General features: G+C 39.1%; 1 protein-coding gene across 4 annotated transcripts in view; it reads left to right on the plus strand.

Moving 5' to 3' along the window:
- The window catches only part of OSBPL1A (oxysterol binding protein like 1A), a 274,120-nt gene that overhangs the window by 122,215 nt on the left and 130,085 nt on the right, over nucleotides 1-21,820 (plus strand). Inside the window, exon 15 of one of the 4 annotated variants that reach the window (XM_006163672.3) lies at nucleotides 11,433-11,539. In XM_006163672.3, coding sequence (XP_006163734.1) covers nucleotides 11,433-11,539 — 107 coding nt within the window. Of the gene's footprint in view, nucleotides 1-11,432; nucleotides 11,540-19,511; nucleotides 19,839-19,889; nucleotides 20,073-21,820 lie in introns of those variants that run through there. The other 3 variants (XM_006163674.3, XM_006163673.3, XM_027766358.1) reach the window with 3 other exon arrangements.

The following is a 21,820-nucleotide window of genomic DNA, read 5'->3' on the forward strand; positions in this document are numbered from 1 at the left end:
CTTTCCCTGTACCTATTTTGTTGGTCAGTTCATTCTCTTATATATCCCTTCACTTTATTCCCCTCCCAGTAATCCCCTACCATTCTACTAAAATAGGTCATAGACATTTTTTCCTTAGTTATAACAAAAACTTCTTGGCTGGCTGCGCTGCCTTCCAGTTTATGTTCTTCCATTTGCCTCCGCAGAGTATCCTACAGTGCAGTCAGAGATGCCTGTAACACACAAACTGGATCTTGTCATAGCCTTACCAGTATAATCTAGTCTCTCACCTCTTCCTTCCTTGTGCTCTCTATTCAGCAACGTTGGACTTTTCTCATGCTTTAAGGTCAGCAGATGTTGTTCCCAAGGTGTGAGACCAACTTTCCCTCATTTTATACATGGGCGTTTCTGGGAAGTTGTCTAGAACTTTTCTAAGATTAGCCTAAGTTTCTAACTGTGGATTTCCAAATCACCCTGGACTTCCCCTGTCTTGGCACTAATCAATCTTTAATGTTAATTATTTTTCTTTCCATTCTTCCCCCTGCACAGGCCCAGCTTCCTCAAGTCAGAAGGGACAAGAAGAACCAGCAAGGGTATAGGCCCTAACAGTTGCTCTTACCCAGGCCTCTTTGCAGGGCCCTGCAGTGGGAGTTTCTGTCCTTGGTCTGGGCTTCCCGTCAGGCAGCAAGGTTGAGGAGTCCAGACAGTAGATAGAACAATCTGGCTATGAAACTAAGCGATAATTGCTCATGTTTACTTCTGCCGTATTCTATAGAAGACAAACGTCGTACCCTGCAGCTCTCTCTCTCAAGGACATAAACTAAATTCTCTTTAATGTCATCAGGTTCTTTCTCATTTCCCCTTATTCTTCCTGGAAAAAAAGCCTGGTCATCCACCTTCTCACGTGGTGTGTGTGTGGGGGGGTGCTATCTAAGTCACATGTGGCTCTACCCTAATTAATGTTTACATTGTTGACTCTTTTTCCCATAAGGCTGTTATCAGAAAGTGAGGAGCCTTTTGGGTGATCTGACAGTTAGAGCCTTTGATTGAGATTTTACTCAATTTGGTTAAAATTCATTTTCCTATTACCTCACTTCACTCTTATTTGTAAAAGAATGAAAAACACATTCCATAATTTTGCTGGCTTCTCTCCTGTTTTATTTGACCCCAGAGGATCTTTTTTATTAGTATTCTCTTTTTCTAAATTTTTAAAATAGTTTCCTTCTTGAGCATGAGAGAGTCAGACAAGCACCATCAACAGGGTTTCACACTATGATTCTCCTCTCAGCTTTCTCAGCCAGCTGGGATCACGGGCATGCATGTAAGTGCATGTAAGTACCTAGTGTGTACAGACCCACCTGGCAACCGAACCCCAATGGTCCATATGGCTTCCAGCATTACGGAGTGCTGTGCTACTGCTTCAGCACTGTGGAGCCTCTTTCCTGAATTCTAAAAAAAAAAGAAAAAAAAATTCATTTTAGACTTTCCAACTAATTTCATGCTTTTCCTCCTATTCTTCTGAAGTCTCCATTGGATCAATACTATTCACTTGATAGTGTTTGTTTTATTTCTGTTTGATAGTGTTTGTTTTATTTCTGTTTTCCTTACTAGACAGCAAGTTCTTTAAGGACAAAGCTATTTCTTACTTACCCCTTTATCTGCAGCTCAGAGCATGGGGCCTGCCACATAGTTGCCACTCAATAAATGATAGATGGAGTCCTCTCTTCTCTTTCAAGTTCTCATTGATTATTATTCTGAAACTGCCTTCCTCTAAGAACTAGTATTTTTGGTACTACCTGAAAATACTAATTATAGATATTTTAGATATATTTGTTTTATTTGACTTATTTTTCAGCAATAATTACTTGTTCTTGTAAGATCTAGTTCAGGTTTCAGACTTCATCGACTTCACATGGTTACTCTAGTCCATAGTGATAATTCCCTTCTCTGACTATTTAACATTTTTAACGTACGTACAACAACTTATTTGCTATTTATGCCTTATAGCATTCTTCATATAGTCTTTGTTTTCTATTTAATTCATGTGTTAACCCATTGAATGTATGATCTTTGACATACACATATAGTATATCCTTCAGCACAACTAGTGTAAGTTATGTAACTATGGAATGGTCAGAGGCAGACAGTATGCTTGTTTTCAAGCTAGTCATCTAAATTTGAATGAAAAGTAGATAAACTTTTTTTAAAGAATTATTTTATTTAGCTTTATTTATTCATTCATTTATTTCATTTTTTAAAATTTGACCAGAGAGGGACAGAGCAAGAGAGAAGGAGAGAGAGGGAAAGTGAGAGAGCAAGCCTCCAGGTCCAGGACTTGAACCGTGGTCGGCCATGTGGGAGTCCAGCGTCCTTAACCACCACGCCACCTGCCGGCCCCAAAAGACAAATTTTAAATGCGTATTGTTAAGTGGAAGAAGGCAGTCTGGATGATTCCAATTGCAGAACATTCTGGAAAAGTGAAAATTATGCAGAAGGTTACAGATTACAGTTGGCCAGGGTCATGGGGATTAGGATTGAATAGGTAAAGCACTGGAGATTGTTTCAAGGTAGTGACACTATTCTGTATGATACTGTAATGGTGAATAGAAGACATGAAACATTTGTCAATAAGGACATTTTATGTAAATTTAAAAAAATCATCTAGGAGCAGGCTGGCCCATGACCTGGTAATTCAGAGAAATGAGTCCCACATGGCCAAGCATGTAGTTCCCATCTCGCCCTGGCAGCTCAAAACATGCCAGGCACATGTGCATGTGAGCCCAAAATCCCGAGAAGAGAATGGAAAATACACAGTGGCATGGCCATGCTCCACTGGGGAATGCTTGCTTTCTCTCTCTCTGTCTCTTTCTGACTACTGTACGTACCCTCCCGCAAGATAAAACAAAGGTCAGAGGATCCCAGGAGAGATCCCAGAATGTGATCAAAGAGTCTAGTGGTCTTGCAAATGTAGGAAGCAATCTCACTGAAGAGGGTGGGAAATAAGATGCTGACCTGGAGATGAGTGGAGTCTGTAAGACTAATGGCAAAAGGAAATGCATGCACTTAGCACTGGACTCGAGTTGATAAGTTCGTTTCCCATAAGAGTATGGACTGACAATGCTGAAACCACTACACATGTACCCTGGAACCAAACAATTTAGCAAATGGAAGCTGGGTGGTGGAAATTGGATTTCTCCCTGTTGGAATGAGAAGTACAGATAAGTTAGGTAAGGAAGCTAGAATGATCCACATGGTAATGGATTGGAGTGGCAGACTTCAGTGTGAACTCATAGACAGCTTAATAAAGACCCAATTGCTTACATACAGAAATAAGCATAGATGCATACATACCCAGGCTGGTATACACGTATCTTCATGCTCTATCAGCTTAGAGGGTTTAGAGGCAATTGCCAACTCCCCTCCCACACAGCGCAACAAGCAACCTAGTGTAGCGCCAGATCTCGCTTTTAGTATCATCCTCCCATAAAACAAACCAGGGCTCCTTAGAGAAAGGGCTGCTTCTAGGACTGGGGCAGGAAATATACAAGATGATTCTAGAACACCACGTAGTGTTAGAAGGTAGGAAAGTGCTAGAAAACAAACACAATGATGGGTTATGTCAAAGAGCTAACTGAAAGCGTTCTCAATGGATATCTTTCTATCTCTAGAAAGAGATTCTATTGATTCTGTTTCTTTGGAGAATCCTGACTAATACACAATTGAAGCTGCACGTGGACTATATAGGAACTGTCCTGTCTTCACAAATTCTGTAAGCCTGAAACTATTTTAAAATGAAATAAATATTTTGATCTATGTGAAGATTACCTGGGTAAGATTACCTGCACATGTAAAGATGTATTGAGCTGTATGCTTTCTTAAAAAAAAAAACATTTATTTTGGGGGCTGGCAGGTGGCTTGGTGGTTGAGGTGCTGGACTACCACATGGCTGATCAAAGTTCAAGTCCCAGACCTGGTGGCTTGCTTTCTCACTTTCTCTTCCTCTCTCTCCTGTCTCTCTAAGGTCAAATTAAAAGTAATAAAAATAATAAATAAATAAATAAATAAAGTAAATCAAATAATTATTTTGAAAAAGTTTATCTTGGGGCCAGCAGTTGCCATGGAGGTTAAGGTACTAGATCCCACATGGCTGACTGCATAGTTCATATCCCAGACCCGGTAGCTTGAAAATCATGCTCTGAACATGTGAGTGCATGTCCAAACTCCTGAGACTGGAGAAGAGATTGTGGTGTGGCCATCAATGATTTCTCACTTTCCCTCTCTCTCTGGCAAGTGCATGTATCTTATGACAAAAACTGAAAAAAAATTATTTCTCCCACGAATAAGAGAGACAGCACCCCACATAAGGTCTCAACTTCATGGTCCACCCACAGCTTCAGCACTGGCTCATGCCACACACATGCCCAGTGGGCCCAGGGAGGTCTCTAGATACAAATCCCAGAAACCTTCCCGTGCATGTCAGTCTCAGAGCGCCTGTCGTGTTTTATAGCCATGCCACTCTCTGGGCCCAGCTGTATGTTTTTTTTTTTTTTATATATATATATATACCTTGCTGAATGTGCATTATACTCAAAATATTTAAAGTGAATTGAATATAAAAACCTGAACTTGCAGCTTTTCTTGGACAGTCAGAATGTCTCCTAGCTTGGGCTTGCTCTGACTGACAGCAGTCGGTGGGGCTGGGCAGCAGACGGTCCCCCAGTGGGGGAAGGAGCTCTCGGGCCCCCAAACTGCTACTGCTTCAGCACTGTGGAGCCTCTTTCCTGAATTCTAAAAAAAAAAGAAAAAAAAATTCATTTTAGACTTTCCAACTAATTTCATGCTTTTCCTCCTATTCTTCTGAAGTCTCCATTGGATCAATACTATTCACTTGATAGTGTTTGTTTTATTTCTGTTTGATAGTGTTTGTTTTATTTCTGTTTTCCTTACTAGACAGCAAGTTCTTTAAGGACAAAGCTATTTCTTACTTACCCCTTTATCTGCAGCTCAGAGCATGGGGCCTGCCACATAGTTGCCACTCAATAAATGATAGATGGAGTCCTCTCTTCTCTTTCAAGTTCTCATTGATTATTATTCTGAAACTGCCTTCCTCTAAGAACTAGTATTTTTGGTACTACCTGAAAATACTAATTATAGATATTTTAGATATATTTGTTTTATTTGACTTATTTTTCAGCAATAATTACTTGTTCTTGTAAGATCTAGTTCAGGTTTCAGACTTCATCGACTTCACATGGTTACTCTAGTCCATAGTGATAATTCCCTTCTCTGACTATTTAACATTTTTAACGTACGTACAACAACTTATTTGCTATTTATGCCTTATAGCATTCTTCATATAGTCTTTGTTTTCTATTTAATTCATGTGTTAACCCATTGAATGTATGATCTTTGACATACACATATAGTATATCCTTCAGCACAACGTAAGTTATGTAACTATGGAATGGGCAGAGGCGGACAGTATGCTTGTTTTCAAGCTAGTCATCTAAATTTGAATGAAAAGTAGATAAACTTTTTTTAAAGAATTATTTTATTTAGCTTTATTTATTCATTCATTTATTTCATTTTTTAAAATTTGACCAGAGAGGGACAGAGCAAGAGAGAAGGAGAGAGAGGGAAAGTGAGAGAGCAAGCCTCCAGGTCCAGGACTTGAACCGTGGTCGGCCATGTGGGAGTCCAGCGTCCTTAACCACCACGCCACCTGCCAGCCCCAGTAGATAAATTTATATGGGTAGTGTCACCTCTCTTGAACATTTTCAAAATTACAGTAGTATGTTGCAGAGTTTTTAGAAGATTAGTTGATTTTTAGGTACTTATGTCATTTTCTCCATTTTAAGGAGCAGGTATTGATTTCTTGAGGTAAATATATATATTTCCAATCTGGTATAAGAGTCAATTTTTAAAATGCCTCCTCTCATTCAGATTAGATCAGACTTTTCATGTACAGTCACAAAAGAAAAATTGCCTCATTTCAATATTTTCTTTTATTTCCTATGATCTTTTAGTCTCATCACTGGATTTCTTATTTTCTGGATTATATATTATTTCTCTTATTTCTTCAGTTAAAAAAAAAAGCAGATGGTGTAATGGTTAAGTCACTAAATTCCAGGTAGTCAACCTCACTTCGAATCACAGACCTGGTGGCTTAAAACTCCTGTTGGGCACATGTGCACGCATGCCCAAAATCCCAAGAAGAGAATGGAGAAGGAATTGTGGTGTGGCCATCCCTCCAGTGCTGATTTTTCACTTTCTGTCTCTCTGGAGAGTACAGATGTACTATAGCCAAAAATCTCTCTTAAAAAAACAATGGGGATGGGGGTGGGAACCAGCAGTTAGTGTAATGGCTATGTCGCTGGACTCCCACGTAGTCGACTGCGCTTCACGTCCCGGACCCGGTGGCTTAGAACTCATGCCGGGCGTGTGTGCGTACGTGCCCAAGATCCCGGGAGGAGAATGGAGGAGAAGGGATTGCGGCATGACCATCCCCCCCTGGGGGGTGATTTCTCGCTTTCTGTCTCTATGTCTCTCTCTGTCTGTCTGGCGAGCGCACTGCCCTATAGCGAAAACCTCTCCAAAACATAACAAAACAAAACAAAACAAAACAAAAAAAACAATGGGGGCCAGAAGATGGTAGTGGTGGTTAAGGTAGTAGATTCCCACATGGCTGACCATGGTTCAAGTCCTGGATCCGTCAATTTGCTTTTTCACATTCCCATTCTCTCTCTCTTTCTGTTTCTCTCTGGTCTAATTAAAAATAATAATAATGGGACCAGCAGATGGCATAATGTTTACGTCACTGGACTCCCACATGGTCAACCGCAGTACGAGTCCCGGGCCTGGTAGCTTAAACTCAAGCTGGACATGTGTGCCCAAGATACCGAGCGGAGAATAGAGAAGGGATTATGACGTGGCCATCTGTCTCCCTATCTCTGTCTTTCCAGCAAGTGCATGGACCCTGTAGCTAAAGCTTCTCCCCCCAATAATAATAATAATAGCAAATAAAATTAAATTAAAAAAATTAAGGTAGCATCTTTACCAGAAAGGGCAAGAATGAGGAAAGAATGAGTAAATGTCATTCATCCAATATTTTCTTTTAAATATCTGTCCAAAATAATAAAAATATTTAAGTAGGTAAATGTCAAAAAAGCTAAGAAAGATTAAAAAAAAAAAAGAAGCAAAGCATATTTTCTTGTACCACAAATTAAGAAATAGCATGTAGTTTAAAATTACCTGTTTCTCACTCTTTTGTGTTTTTATATTACATTTTCTAACTAAAGTTTAATGGTTGTTTTGATATAAATAGAAGAATACATAACTATTTGAATTTTCTCTGCAAATTGTATAAATAACATATTTTATGTCCTTATTCGTCTCATAAATATTTGAGTCTCCTCTTCGAAGAAAGCTCAGTGCAGGATATTTGAGGAGTAAGGAGGTTCAGAGTTTACAGAGGGGGGCAGAGATTCAGCATTCATGCTGTGCCCCATGTTATCCGTTACGAGTCTGTTTGGCTTCTGTTGATGTCCAGCAGAGAAGTGACATCTCATACTATATATGATGAATGCTTCATGGGGAGGATGGCCTTTGAACTAGACCTGCGAGAAATATTTTTGTATAGTAGAGAAACTTCTGAATTTGAGTTATTATTATTTCCAGTATTTAGAAAAGAGGAATCATTTTGAACAAAGGTTTGGAGGCAGTCCAGAAGGCTGATTCTAGGTAAACATAATGGATTAAACTGATTCCGTTTATAGAGCATCTACAATGTTAGGCCAAGGAATGTGGACTTTTTCTATATTAGTAAAATAACGAGGGTGGTTTGTATTAGGGTTCGTTTGTTAAAACATAAAGAAAAAAGAAAAACCAAGTTATTTCCCACTACTTTAAAAACTTACCCAGTTAAAAATTGTATGGTGTAATCATGAAAAACAACAGATTGTGAGTTCTTTTATACTTGTCTCTAAAGTTAAGCTTTTCCAATATGATCTTCCAGCAGCTTTTGTGTCTTCAGAAATATTTTTAGCCCAGAAATATCTTTTTCCTCAAAATCAAAAGCTTCAGATTTTTATAGTAAACCAAATAAGGTAACATAATAGCCTTTTTACATTTCACCTGACAGTTTAGTCTCCAAATATTAACTAAGATATCTTTGCAGTGATTCCCAGTTGGTCACTTTTCTAGAAGCTTAGCAGCTTTATTTCTTTTTATGTAATAATATGTAAACATCATTATGTAAGAAGTATGCCATTGTGAGCTGCCTGGCTTCTGATATTCTGCAGTGGAGCATATGCCTGGGTTCATCAGTTCTTAAACTGTGCCACTGTACAAGTTAATATTTGTTTTTTCTTTAGAATTATCTTATTTAACTTTATTTATTTATGTTAATTTGACCAGAGAGGGAGAGAGCAAGTGAGAGAGAGAGAGAGAGCGCGAGAAAGTAAAGCAAGCTGCCAGGTCTGGGACTAGAACCAGTCAGTCACATGGGAGTCCAGCGCCCTTAACCACCATGCCACCTGCCAGCCCCACAAGTTAATATTTGTTTTAAAATTATGTTTTGACAATAGATTGTCAGAGAAATTAGATAACTTTTGACTCTGTTTTAGACCCCCCAAAAATGATGTTCTCTATAGATAAATTTTTGTTAAAAACTTGTCTATGTATTCACATTATGTATAGTGTATATTGTATAACATATAAAATATGAAATATAAATGATATATAATATATAGTACATATGTATTTGGAGTCTCTTTCAAAAACTTGCAGAATTTGTTTTTTTTAAACACTTGTAAGTATTCCTAAAAATGTATTTGGACAACAACTGCTTATTTATGTTAATCAACAAGTATCTTAAGTATGAAACATCTAAAACATAGACCGGGGATGATTAAAGCTGCCAGGTCTGGGACTAGAACCAGTCAGTCACATGGGAGTCCAGCGCCCTTAACCACCATGCCACCTGCCAGCCCCACAAGTTAATATTTGTTTTAAAATTATGTTTTGACAATAGATTGTCAGAGAAATTAGATAACTTTTGACTCTGTTTTAGACCCCCCAAAAATGATGTTCTCTATAGATAAATTTTTGTTAAAAACTTGTCTATGTATTCACATTATGTATAGTGTATATTGTATAACATATAAAATATGAAATATAAATGATATATAATATATAGTACATATGTATTTGGAGTCTCTTTCAAAAACTTGCAGAATTTGTTTTTTTTAAACACTTGTAAGTATTCCTAAAAATGTATTTGGACAACAACTGCTTATTTATGTTAATCAACAAGTATCTTAAGTATGAAACATCTAAAACATAGACCGGGGATGATTAAGTATGTGATGATATTTAGTGTAAAAAACATATCCATCGATTATAATGCCTCCAACTTCCTATCATTTGTGTCATGAAAGTGGAAAATTACTAGATTACCCAGAAAATTTATGGACGACTGAGGCTGTGTCTGTTTTTCTTGTGTGTCTTCTCTCAGTACTTGGTCCACAGCTCTGTGTGAGACATCTGCTGAGATACTATTTAAGTCATATGGCAGCTAGCATATGGCACTTTCTGCTGCTATTTAGCAACTAAGTAGGGGATACATTTTCACAATGCGTATCGAAGATTCAAAATGAAAGTGTATGTAAAGTCAAGCTTATTTTAGAACATAGTAGTTTTCAATTATTTTGATTATTAGGACTAGCTAACACTAGGAACAGTATACCATAAGATGAAAACCTTGATGAGATATCATTTGGTCTTCGTATCCTGTATTAATGAAAGGTGATCATTCCTTCTTTCATTTACTCCAAACTTTTCCTTTGGTTGTCCACTTTTGCTTTCTGAATTTAGAGAAATAATTTTTCAAAGAAAAGGATTTGTCTTTGCTTAAATAAACCAATGACATTAATGTAAAAAATTTGGAAAAATTTGAAAATAGAATAAATATTTCTAATTTTATCAGCCAGAAATATGTCTATAAATAATTTGGTATATGTTCCCAACAGATTTGTTTTAATATGTTGTGTATATTTAATGACAGAATCTTACATTTTATTTTCTTTTACACTATCATTCCTTTTCACATTTGAAACATTTTTTATCTTGATAGGAGCCAGTCTTTTATGGTATAATATTTGCAAACTGCTAGCAGGTGGATTTACTTGATTGCTTTTGTTTATTGACCTTTTATTATCCTGTTTTAAGTCAAAATTATTGGAATACAAAGAATGCTACAAATGTTATTGTCTTTCCCCTTGAAGTTATTTTGATTTAAAGCTTTCTTCAATGTTAAGAATTTTATTTGATGGTGGGACCAGCAGATGGCATGATGGTTATGTCACTGGACTCCCACATAGCCAACTGCAGTTTGAATCCTGGACCAGGATGCTTGAAACCCACGCAGGGTGCATGTGCGTGTGTGTCCAAAATCCCAAGAGGAGAATGGAGGTGAAGGGATTATGGCATGGCTATACCCCCGGGGGATGATTTCTCACTTTCTGTTTCTCTGTCTCACCAGTGAGTGCGTGTGCCTTGTAGCAAAAATCTCTCTTAGGAAAAGAAAAAAAGAATTTATTGGATGGAAGGGACAGATATAAAAGACCTTAATGTATAATAAGCAGAAAATCAGAAACTCTGAACTGAGTACATTTCTCCTGCATTAATCTCGACAGGATAACAAAGTTGACCCATTTTAAGTGATATATGTGCATTTTGTAGTTTCTCTTGCCAACACTCTGTGTTTTGTTTTGTTTTCATTTTTAATTGGTAAGTAGGTTAAAATTTTCTTTAGGGGGCCAGGAAAGATACTGATGCTACCGGTTTTTTGTTTGTTTGTTTGTTTTCAACCTAAACATATACTAAAAGATACAGATCTCCAACATAACAAGTTTTTGAGAAGGAGACCTATTTATGCCAAACATTCATCCAAGTAAGAACTAGAGGAAGTTGAGTTAATGCCTCTTTCAGATGTATTAGCCACTATAACAACTACAGAATTATTTTTGTCTCTTTTTAACACTTTCTTTCAAATAAAATGGCTTACCTAGCATATAATATCCTGAAAGGAAATGTTAATCTCTTATAAGTAGTGCTATCAGTGCTTCTCAGCTGCTTTTCCATTATATTATTATTTGATTCCTAAAACCATTTTTTAATCTTGGCTTTTCCTGTACAGAATAGATCTTTGGGGGAAAATATTTTGCCCCAAAATACTTTGCCCTTTCGTTTTCTGTTCCTACTTATTATATGTGCCATGAATATAGCAGGCACTTGGTAAAGACACCTCAAAACCATATTATGTATATGCTTTTCAAGACAGCTGGAAGAAACCATGTAGAAGATATACAAAATATTTTTCTCTTCTTAGTTTACTAAAAGATTACTTTAAATCCTACTCATTGTATTTATTTTATTTCTTTTTTTAATTTTAGAAATGCTTCCATCATTTCTACAGAAAGTTGAAGTTGTCTCTGAAGCTTCTAGAGAAACTTGTGTAGCTTTGACTGATTGCCTTAATCTCTTCACTAAACAAGAAGGGGTAGGTAGTTTGGAACTAAATTTTGTAAATAATTGTTTCAGGGTCACATGCTTGATTATCCAATAAGTGATTGCTTTCAAATTATTCAAAGGTAAGAAAAATTTATTATTAACAAAGACAATGAAAGTTTATTTTACCAAAATTTGCAACTTCTTAATTCTATTAAGCAGGAAGATTCTTAAATAATGTGTTCACGTATTCTAAGTTTACTAATGTGGCCATATCTAACAAATATATTTAAAATTGATCTACTCAAGATTGTGACATTTCGGGAACCTGCAGTTAGCGTAATGGCTATGTCGCTGGACTCCCACGTAGTCGACCGCGGTTCGCGTCCCAGACCCGGTGGCTTAAAACTCACGCCTGGCGCGTGTGCGTGCGTGCCCAAGATCCTGAGAGGAGAATGGAGGAGAAGGGATTGCGGCGTGACCATCCCCCCTGGGGGGTGATTTCTCGCTTTCTGTCTCTAATGTCTCTCTCTGTCTGGTGAACGCACGCGCCCTATAGTGAAAATCTCTCAAAAAAAAAAAAAAAGATTGTGACATTTCAAGAAGGAAGTAAAAATATTTCAGAAACAGAAGTCTTTGTGGGGAAAATAGAATATTGTCATACTTAGCCTACATAAACTGGACTCAATGAAAGTGAATATTTTTGTGCTCTTTCCAAAGACTCTGACTTGCTTCCCATTCAATAACTTGCCATTTGCTTTCCCAAATAGTGATATGGCTATCCACTGGTGTTTCTTTATCTTAGGACTGAGAAGTTGTAAAGATGTGTTTTGATCACCTGAACTAGGATTTTTTTGTTTGTTTTATGATTTTTTTTAATTTAAATTTTTTAAAAGAATTTTAAAATTGATTTATTCATTCACTTATTTTAATTTGACCAGAGACACAGAAAGAGAGAGAGAGAAAGTGAGAAAGCAAGCCACCAGGTCCAGGACTCAAACTGTGGTCAGTCATGTTGGAGTGTCTAGGGCCTCAACCACCATGCCACTTGCTGGCCCCCATTTTAATGATTTTAATGTAAGCCAACTGGCAGTTGGCTTTGTTTTCCAATTTATTCATTTCTGTGTTTAGTCTTAGGATAAGATACAAAATTTCTTATTCTTCCTTTAATTCATTTGTACTATTTGGTGTTAGAGATTAGGTTTTATTAAAATAAGATATGTAAAAATGGTTTTATATATGTTTCTCTTATATGTGAAGATCCAAATTTTATTTTCCCATGACTAGAGTAGAAACTTTGTGAAATCATATACAATTTTTAAAAATGTTATACTTGTTATGTGTACCACAAATTTCAAATATTAGTTTATTTTATTTTAATGCTGAATACTAGATTAGAAGTAATGTGTCATGTTGTTGTGTGTTTTGACTTCTGGAGAAGTCGATCTATTCTAATTTTTAAACTGTCAGCTTAAAAACTAGCTTAAACCTCTCTCTTTGTAAAAATTTAAATGTGGAAGAGTATTTTCCTTAAGTTTAGGCAATTAACCTCTTTTAGCCTCTTAAATTTGTCATGAGGATTAAATAAGATAATGTAAGCAAAATGCCTAGCATAGTACCTGACACATAGGAAGCCCTGAATAGGAATTAGCAGTTACTATTATAGTATCTTAAATAATTGACATTTAATAACCCCTGTTCTCTAGTGGTGTGTTGGAGCTTTTGTATCTTTAACATTGAATATAAAAAAGAAGGCTGTTTTTCGGGACCAGCAGGTAGTGTAATGGCTATGTTGGTGAACTCCCATGTAGCCGACCGCGGTTCACGTCCCGGACCCGGTGGCTTAAACTCATGCTGGGCACGTGTGCATGTGTGCCCAAGATCCCAAGAGGAGAATGGAGGAGAAGGGATTGTGGCGTGGCCATCCATCTTGGGTGGGTGATTTCTCCCTTCTTTCTCTCTATCTCTTTCTGGCGAGTGTACACACCTATAGCAAAAAAGTCTAAAAAAAAAAAAAGAAAAAAGAGAGAAGGCTGTTTTTGAAGGAGGTAATGGTATCTAAAGAAATTTCTTTCACAACTTGTGGAATGATTGTGTTGTACTGGCATCCTTACTACATACTGTTTAAGTGACAATGGCCTACTCCTGTGAACTTTTAAGTCATTATCTATTTTTGTTTTTTGGAGATGTTTTCACTATAGGGCGATCGCCAGACAGACAGAGAGAGACATAGAGACAGAAAGCGAGGAATCACCCCCCAGGTGGCATGGTCACGTCACAATCCCTTCTCCTCCATTCTCCTCTTGGGATCTTGGGCACACACGCACATGCGCCCAGCATGAGTTTTAAGCCACTGGGTCCAGGACGCAAGCCGTGGTCGACTACGTGGGAGTCCAGCGACATAGCCATTACGCTAACTGCTGGTTCCGAAGTCGTTATCTTTTAAATTACAGAGATCCTATGGAAGGTTGTTAAGAGGGGCTAGAGTGTGACTTCATGCTTTGCAAGGTAGTCCCACAGGGAATGTTACCTATTCCTTGTCTGAGAGGCTTTTCCAAGCACCCTGAGCATACCAGAGCCTTTGATCTGGGGCAGGTCAAAAGCTAGGTGGTAGATTATGAAGTCAAAACCTTGTTAGAAATGCTGTCCTTCCCTCTCTCTCTTTCTCCCTATTTCAGGACTCTCTCACTAATAAAATAAAGTATTTTAAAAGAAAAAATTGTTGCGAGCATTGGTCTGAAAGTCTAATGGATCTCTTTGAAATTTCACACTTTCTCTAACCAACTGGGGAACAAGCTCTGTAAACTGAAAATATATAAACTCTTGGGAGTTGGGCATCTGGACCAACTGTATATAGATGAGTAATATGTATAGGATATATTAGCATATTGCATGGGAAACAATATTCACTTAGTAACTGGCATTTAATATCTCATACTTTCAGAGTATCATTAAGATTTTTTTTCAGTAATTCCATCAAATATCAACTCTGAGACATTTGGTAGAACCCATGGATTTTCTTTTAAACAATAATCATAGACAGTGATTAAACCTCTAAAATATTGGAGTGGTAAGTGGCACCTTTGACATCAGTCTTTCACATGTCTATAATTACAACATAGGACCTTAGTTTATTAAAAAGAAAACCTGATAACCAAACTTGGTAAAGTTATATCCACAGTAAGAGAACACTGGGGACCAGCAGACGGTGGAATGGTTATGTCACTGGACTCCTACGTGGTCGATTTCAGTTTGAGTCCAACCCAGTGACTTAAAACTGACATTGGGCACGTGTGCTTGCATGCCCAAGATCTCAAGAGGAGAATGGACAAGGGACTGTGGCATGGCCATCTCCCCAGGGGGTTATTTCTTGCTTTCTATCTCTCTGTCCCTCTCTGTCTCTCCAGCAAGTACACACACCCTATAGCAAAAATCTTTCTCTCAAAAATAAATAAATAAATAAAAAAGCTGACTCTGCATGAGAAACCCAGGAGTTTGCAGTGAGTACAGGCCTTCGGGCCTTCTGCTTCTATGTTCATGGGTGTATTCTACTCCTGATAGATGCTTCGATATGACCTACTTAATTGAGATTTTTATATACCTATAGGTAAGTGAGACTTTTATTTTTTCTTGAGAGAGAATAGGGTGCATGTGCCCTATAGCCCGTGTGCACTCACTGGAGAGACAGAAACAGAGAGACAAAAAGTGAGAAATACCCGCTCCACCCCCAGGAGGGATGGCCACGCTGCAATCCCTTCTTCTCCATTCTCTCCAGCGTGAGTTTCAAGCCACCTAGTCTGGGACTGGAACCTTAGTCAACCATACGGGAGTCCAATACCTTAATCATTACACCACCTGCTGGCCCCAAATGAGGCTTTTTAAAACAAAATTCTTTATTTTGTCCTGTGAGTGCATGCACACAAGAAATTGAGTGAGAGAGAGCATGCATCCTCATCAGGGTTTTGATACCACGATCCACCCCCAGCCTCAGCCCGCCCAGATCACCAGCACATTGGTGCCTGGTGTATTCAGGAAGATCTCTGGACAGGAACCTAGAAAGCACTGTATTTCACTATGGCACCACCGTCCAGCTCCTAAATGAGGTATTCTATGTTAGATTATTTATAAATAGAACTACTTAGGTTGTTGAAAAAACTGCAATATATGAAATAAGCTGCAAAGTTTGTGGTTGATAGATTCACTAAAGGGAAACCTACAAGATGTTTTGGGGTGGTATACTTAGAAACATACTAGAATGTTTGTTAATGCTATGTTTTCTTTTCTTTAACTGTGTCTAAGAGTTTCATGAAAAAGGCTAGAAGTTGGTTTCATGAATTACTTTTGCTTCCATAGTTTTCCTCACCAGAGAATAGTCTGAGACATGGCTAAGTTGTCACACAGAAACCTTAATAGATGCTATGTTCTGTGTACCATTGTTCCGTGTATTATTGAAGTCCCTTGATAATAGTCAAACCCACTTATCCAAGTAGGAATTTGGCTATTTAAAGTTAATATTAGCTAAATTATAAAATATTTTATACTTTAATGTTAAATCTCCTGACTGTTGAAGAGATGTGACCCAAATATATGACTGGAATGGTAGGGTATGATAGCGGTGCTAAGTTTGTGGGGTAAAGGAGGAAAAGGTTTAGATTCTGGGGACCAGCAGATGGCATAGTATTTATGTCACTGGACTTCCACATGGCCGACTGCAGTTCTGATGTTGGACCCAGAAGCTTGAAACTCACGCTGGGCACATGTGTGTACGTGCCCAAAATCCTGAGAGGAAAATGGAGGAGAAGGAATTGTGGTATGGCCATTCCCACTGGGGGATGTGTTCTCACTTTCTGTCACTGTCTCTCTGGTGAGTGTATGCACCCTGTAGCAAAAATCTCTCTTTAAAAAAAAAAAAAAAGATTTAGATTCTGGAAAGGTTAGAATCTTGTATTTCTTGGGAGTGGATGTTGACATCTTTGAAGAGAAATCATGCGTTCATGTGGACTTAAAACTTTGCAAGTCATGGTCTCTAATATGTATTTAGCTTCAAGCATTCTGTGCCCATCTCTCTCATTTCCTAATGTTCACAACAGCTCTTTCAGGCCTCCACCCCTGTACAACCCTTATCCCTGCAGTTTTCTCATGCTCCTCTACTCTGAGCGGACTTTTTTGTTAAACAGTAGGTGATCATCATATCTGCTCTCAACTCCCTACCACTCTCTCACCCCAGTTATTATCTGCATCTTTCCCATTCCTTCCTCATTCCTTTTGCTGGAGGCATCTGTCTCCTTTCATCCTGCTTCTCTGAGGACCTTGCTTCAAAAAAAAAAAAAAAAAAAAAACAGTTCCTAAGACCAGCAGTTAGCATAATGGCTGTGTCACTGGACTTCCGGGACCTGGCGGCTTAAACTCATGCCAAATGCGTGTGCGAGCGTGCCCTAGATCCCGAAAGGAGAATGGAGGAGAAGGGATTGTGGTGTGGCCATCCCTTCTGGGGGGGGGGGCGTGATTTCTAGCTCCCTGTCTCTCTGTCTCTGTCTTTCTGGCGAGCGCATACGCCCTATAGCAAAAACCTCTCAAAACAAACAAACAAACAAACAAAAAAACAGTTCCTCTCTCGTTTTCAATTCTCTACTTCCTTATTTATAGCTTTTATCTATCTCTCTGCATTATTTTCTAATTCATACAAAGGTGATACTTTGTGTTTCTGCTTCTTCATTCCCCAGCATATCCACTGAAACTGTTCTCTTCCTCATTCTTAAATCAGAGGACACTTTCAAATTGTTGGGCTTGTTCTTTGAAGGATCTGGTATTTGACTATTTCCTGTTTTTTGGAATTCTTCTCTGTGGCTTCCATGGTGCCCTCATTTTCTGACTTCTTCCTTTATGCCGCTCCTTTTCAATCATTTTCTAAAGCATCTTTCCTTCTATCTATGCCTTCTGTATTAGTATTCCCTAGGTTTCTGTGGGTGGACTTCTCCCTCTTAGCATTCTTCTTGGATGATCGTGCATACTCTTTAGACTGGAAATCCATGATGACTCAGATGCCTCCACCTTAGACCTCGCTGGAGCTCTGAACCAGTATATCCAGCTGCCTTTAGAACATTTGCATATGATGATATCAGAAACATTTCAAAGCCAGTGTCTATAACCAAATTATCCACTCAACTTAGAATTACCACTTATTAAGTAACCCATGCCAAGTCATGGAAGCTGTCTTTGGTTCCTCTTTCTCCCTCTTCTCTTCCTTTCATCAAATCCTGTCAGCTGTACTTCCTGTATCTCCACTGGCCAGTTCCCTTCATTCCCTTTCCTGTACCCCAGCACACAAATTCTCCATTGCCACTCTGTTGAAGCTCCCAGGATTGCTGTATTGAGTGACTGCTACCATTTCCTAATCCCAGGCTCCACTCTACAAACTAGGTGGGGGAGGGCAGCAGGTGTCCTGTTGGTTAGGGTACTAGATACCCACATGACTGACTGCTGTTTGAGTTCTGGACTTGTTGACTTGCTTTCTCACTTTCTCTCTTCCTCTTTCTGGTTAAATTTTTTAAAATAATGATAACAGATTTAAAAATTAAATAATTCTTAAAAGAAAACAAAACTAAACTAGGTGGGATGTTCATCCTATTCCATGAGTTCCTTGCTATCATGGCACTTACCATATTGTGTCATTACAAAGTCACTACTGTAGCTCCTCAAAGAAGCAACTGTGTCCTAGTTATTTTTGTAACATAGTACTGGAAATGTTAATAAATATTTGAACAAATGTACGAACAAAAATTGCAAGCTTTTGGATCAGATCAATCTGGATCTAAACTCTGCTACCTTGACCTCGAGCAAATTATTCTACATTTAGGAATTCCATTTCCAAATCTGAAAATGAGAACACAAATGAGTTACTTCATGTGAAGTGCCTCATTATGGGCCTGGCACATTTTAGGTACTCTGTAGATTGCCTTCCTAACAAAGTAGCTTTTGTGGTTCATTGTTTTACTGCCTAGTGCTAATTTTATAAACAGAATTCATTCTCTCATTTTCAGGGCCTAGGGAGAAAGTATGTAGCAGGGGCTCCTCTTGAATGCCAGGTGTGACTTTTTCAAATACAGTAATAATTATCCATTCACAATAAAAATAAATAAATAAACTGACTTCAAAGATACCACAAAACCTCACTGACACTAAATCCAAGTTTCCTGAGTAGGGCCTGTATTCGATACATTTTACATAGGTGTGGTGCAAGTACAGTTGCTGCTGATTGCAATGAAACTTAAAATATCCAAGGATCTTTTTAAAGAATATTCAATGTTGTTCATTTCTCTGGGCTTGGGAAAGTAGAAAGACAGATTTATACAATGGAGAAAGGTTTAAAACTCATGTTTGAACAAAATGTTTTCACCAGAGCGTCCATAGTTAACTAAAAAAATCATTAACCCACACTTACGGATACTGTTTTTGTGGTGGATTTTCCTGTCCTTTGAGCCTTTGTCTACCTTCAAGCTCATCCATGTCACAGTAGGTTTCACATTAGCAGCATTAAGGATGTTTTCCTCCTTCCTCAAATTGTCCCCAGCTAGGGCCTAAACAGTTAACTATATGAAGATTACGATTTAGCATGAAGCCTTTTTCTTTTGAATCGCGGACTTGAACTCTTCTGCTTCAGCTTAAGTGTCATGCAGGCCTGGAGAGGGGAGACTTTCTCCGCCTTCTGAGACTTTCGGTGTTCAGGAGGACACACTGGCCTGTCCCAAGTTGTCTGGCCGAGTGGACTCCGGAGAGGCTGGAGCACACAGCCCACTCTAGGACCTCGCAGGAGCCGCCTCGCTGCGCTCACGCAGAGCACAAGTAACAGTTTCCTGACTTCCCTTCCTAGAATATTCCGGCTGAAAGAGGCTCTGCTTCTCGCTGGGCTGTGTGGTCGGTCCCTACCTGCGACTCTGCGAGAGGACTGCGGGCAACGCGGGGAGTGGGGGAGGAGGGACCTGGGCTACGCGCAGGCCACACTGCCAGCCCGCCTGCCGGCTCTCTGCACTCTTGCTGTGAGCCCTGGAGGGCGGGTCTTCGGCCCAGACCGCAGCAGCGAGGGGCACAGCCAGACCTCTGCAGCGAAGGGAGTCCTGGGCCGAGCCTGCTGACCTCTGGGGGGGAGGCGGGCACTGCTGCGGTGCTGGAGCCAGGGGCGGGCCGTACGAAGGTGACTTAGGGAGACCTTGCGGTGCCGCCCTGGGTCGCACCTCCCTCCCAGATCAGCTCTGCTGGAGGGGAGGAGGAGGAACAGGCCGAGTGCATTTGTGCTGGAGCTGGCCAAGGAGTGCAGGGTGGAGCGCGCCTGCCGGTCCTCCGATCTGGCCCAGGTGGGTGGGTGTGTTTGTCTGCTCTGTGGCTTTGCCCGGGCAGCCTCGGGTGACAGAGGACGCAGGGGAAGGTGGAGGGGGGAGGGCAGCCAGACGTGATCGAGGGATGTGAGTAGATCCAAGAATAGTTGGACGTGTGCGCGCGCTGAGCCAAGTGCAGCCCCGGCTGCGTGGGGAGGGGTGCGCAAGCTGGGAGACCCTGCCCTGCCTTGAAAGCACCGATCTTCCTGCCTGGTAAATGTTTGCTTTGGGGATCCTACAGGAATAGTCCTTGGGGGAAAAGCCGGTTGACTGGTATTTTTTCCGCTAAATGTTAGTATTAGGTCAATTGGGGCTGGAGTGGGAGGAGTAAGACAGTGAAAGACATTATTGTCCTAAATAACCTTCCAAGTTAGTGATTTTTTGCATGTCTCTGCTCTGGCTGACATTGAGATGAACTTACCATACGCTGTTCAGAGGCCTCTAAAATTCCAAGAATAGGAGGGGAAATGTACGAGTGGATCGAGAAGAGAAAGGAACATCCTATTTGTGTTGAGGGATGGGGAGGTGGCTTTTGACTTCAGTGTTTTGATTAAGAATTTTTGATTACTCATAAGCTTTCTTTGTAGCCTAAACCAGTGGGGAATCACGTTCCCTAGCATTCAGAGCATGTGGCTGGTTGTTTTGTATTTTCTGCTGTGCTGGATTTTTACAGGTTTGGAGGGAGGGTAATAAGGAGAGGAACATGTCAGGGAAGACCTTCCTCCAGCTTTTCTGAGTTATTAAAGCTCTTAAAAGTTTTTTAATGCTCATTAGAGTCAAAGACAGAATTAAGGCTTTTTATTTGGAAGTCAGCATTGCTTAGCAGGAATTCTTTTCCAAAAGAAAAAAAATGCTTAAAATGCGTGTTGGTGGAGTCACGTGTAGGCTAGAATGAAGGGATCTAAATGTAAACTTTCTTTTCAGTTTGAGGACACACCAAGTTAATCGCTCTTCCATATAACTTCATTTTTAGCTCTCAAGGTAATGACTTGGACAAAGTAGTTCAGTTTGGATTTGGGAGATACGGAATCTGAACATGAAGAATAGTGAGTGAGCTTTTTCAGCCTTTGTCCTAATACTGCCTTTACTAGACTGAGATTTTAAAGGAACTTGAATCACTGTGAATATAGTTTCTGGATTCTAGTCTTCTTTCTTGAGAAATCCTTTAATTTTAGAAATTTCATCGATGGTGAAATTACCCACATAATCTCTTTGCTCTCAGTGGTGAGCCCTGCAGAATGGGAGAAAATAAAATAACTTATTAGATTTTTTTATATTAACAGCAAATGTATTTTTTAAGAATTATTTTATTTAACTTTATTTATTCTTAATTTGGCCAGAGAGGGACAGAGCGAGAGACAGAGAGAGGGAAAGTGAGAAAGCAAGCTGCCAGGTCTAGGATTTGAACCATGGTCAGCCATATGGGAGTCCAGCGCCCTTAACCACTACACCATCTGCTAGTCCAAAATGTATTTACTAGTCTAGATATATAGTAGCTTATAAAGACAGCCAGTCCAACATTTTAAATATTGAATGTGAAGTAACTGTTAAAAATAATTTTATAATATAATCTATGGTCTGTGGAGAATTTGTGACATTTGTTATTTACATTCTTTTAAAAAGGTTTGATAAACTTATTGCCACTTCTGGCATCCAAGTATATGACTGTTTATCAGCTGAGGATTACAAAATATGTAATTCCTTTACATAGAAATTAAAATTCATATCCATTTTGCATTATTCATTCGGCTTATTTTATGTGTAATCCAGCTATTTACTGCTACAATTAATTTTGGAAGCAGCTTGGACATAAGTTATACATAAATAAAGTGTATGTAAAATGAAGCTGGATTTTACTTTGATAACTTGCATGGAATTTTTCAACAGAAATACATTGGGTTTTAATTAGTAACATGGTGTGTGTGTGTGTGTGTGTTGTGCATGTGTATTTCGCCATCTTT

Source organism: Tupaia chinensis, unplaced genomic scaffold, assembly GCF_000334495.1.
Source record: "Tupaia chinensis unplaced genomic scaffold, TupChi_1.0 Scaffold142717_1, whole genome shotgun sequence".
NCBI lineage: Eukaryota > Metazoa > Chordata > Mammalia > Scandentia > Tupaiidae > Tupaia > Tupaia belangeri.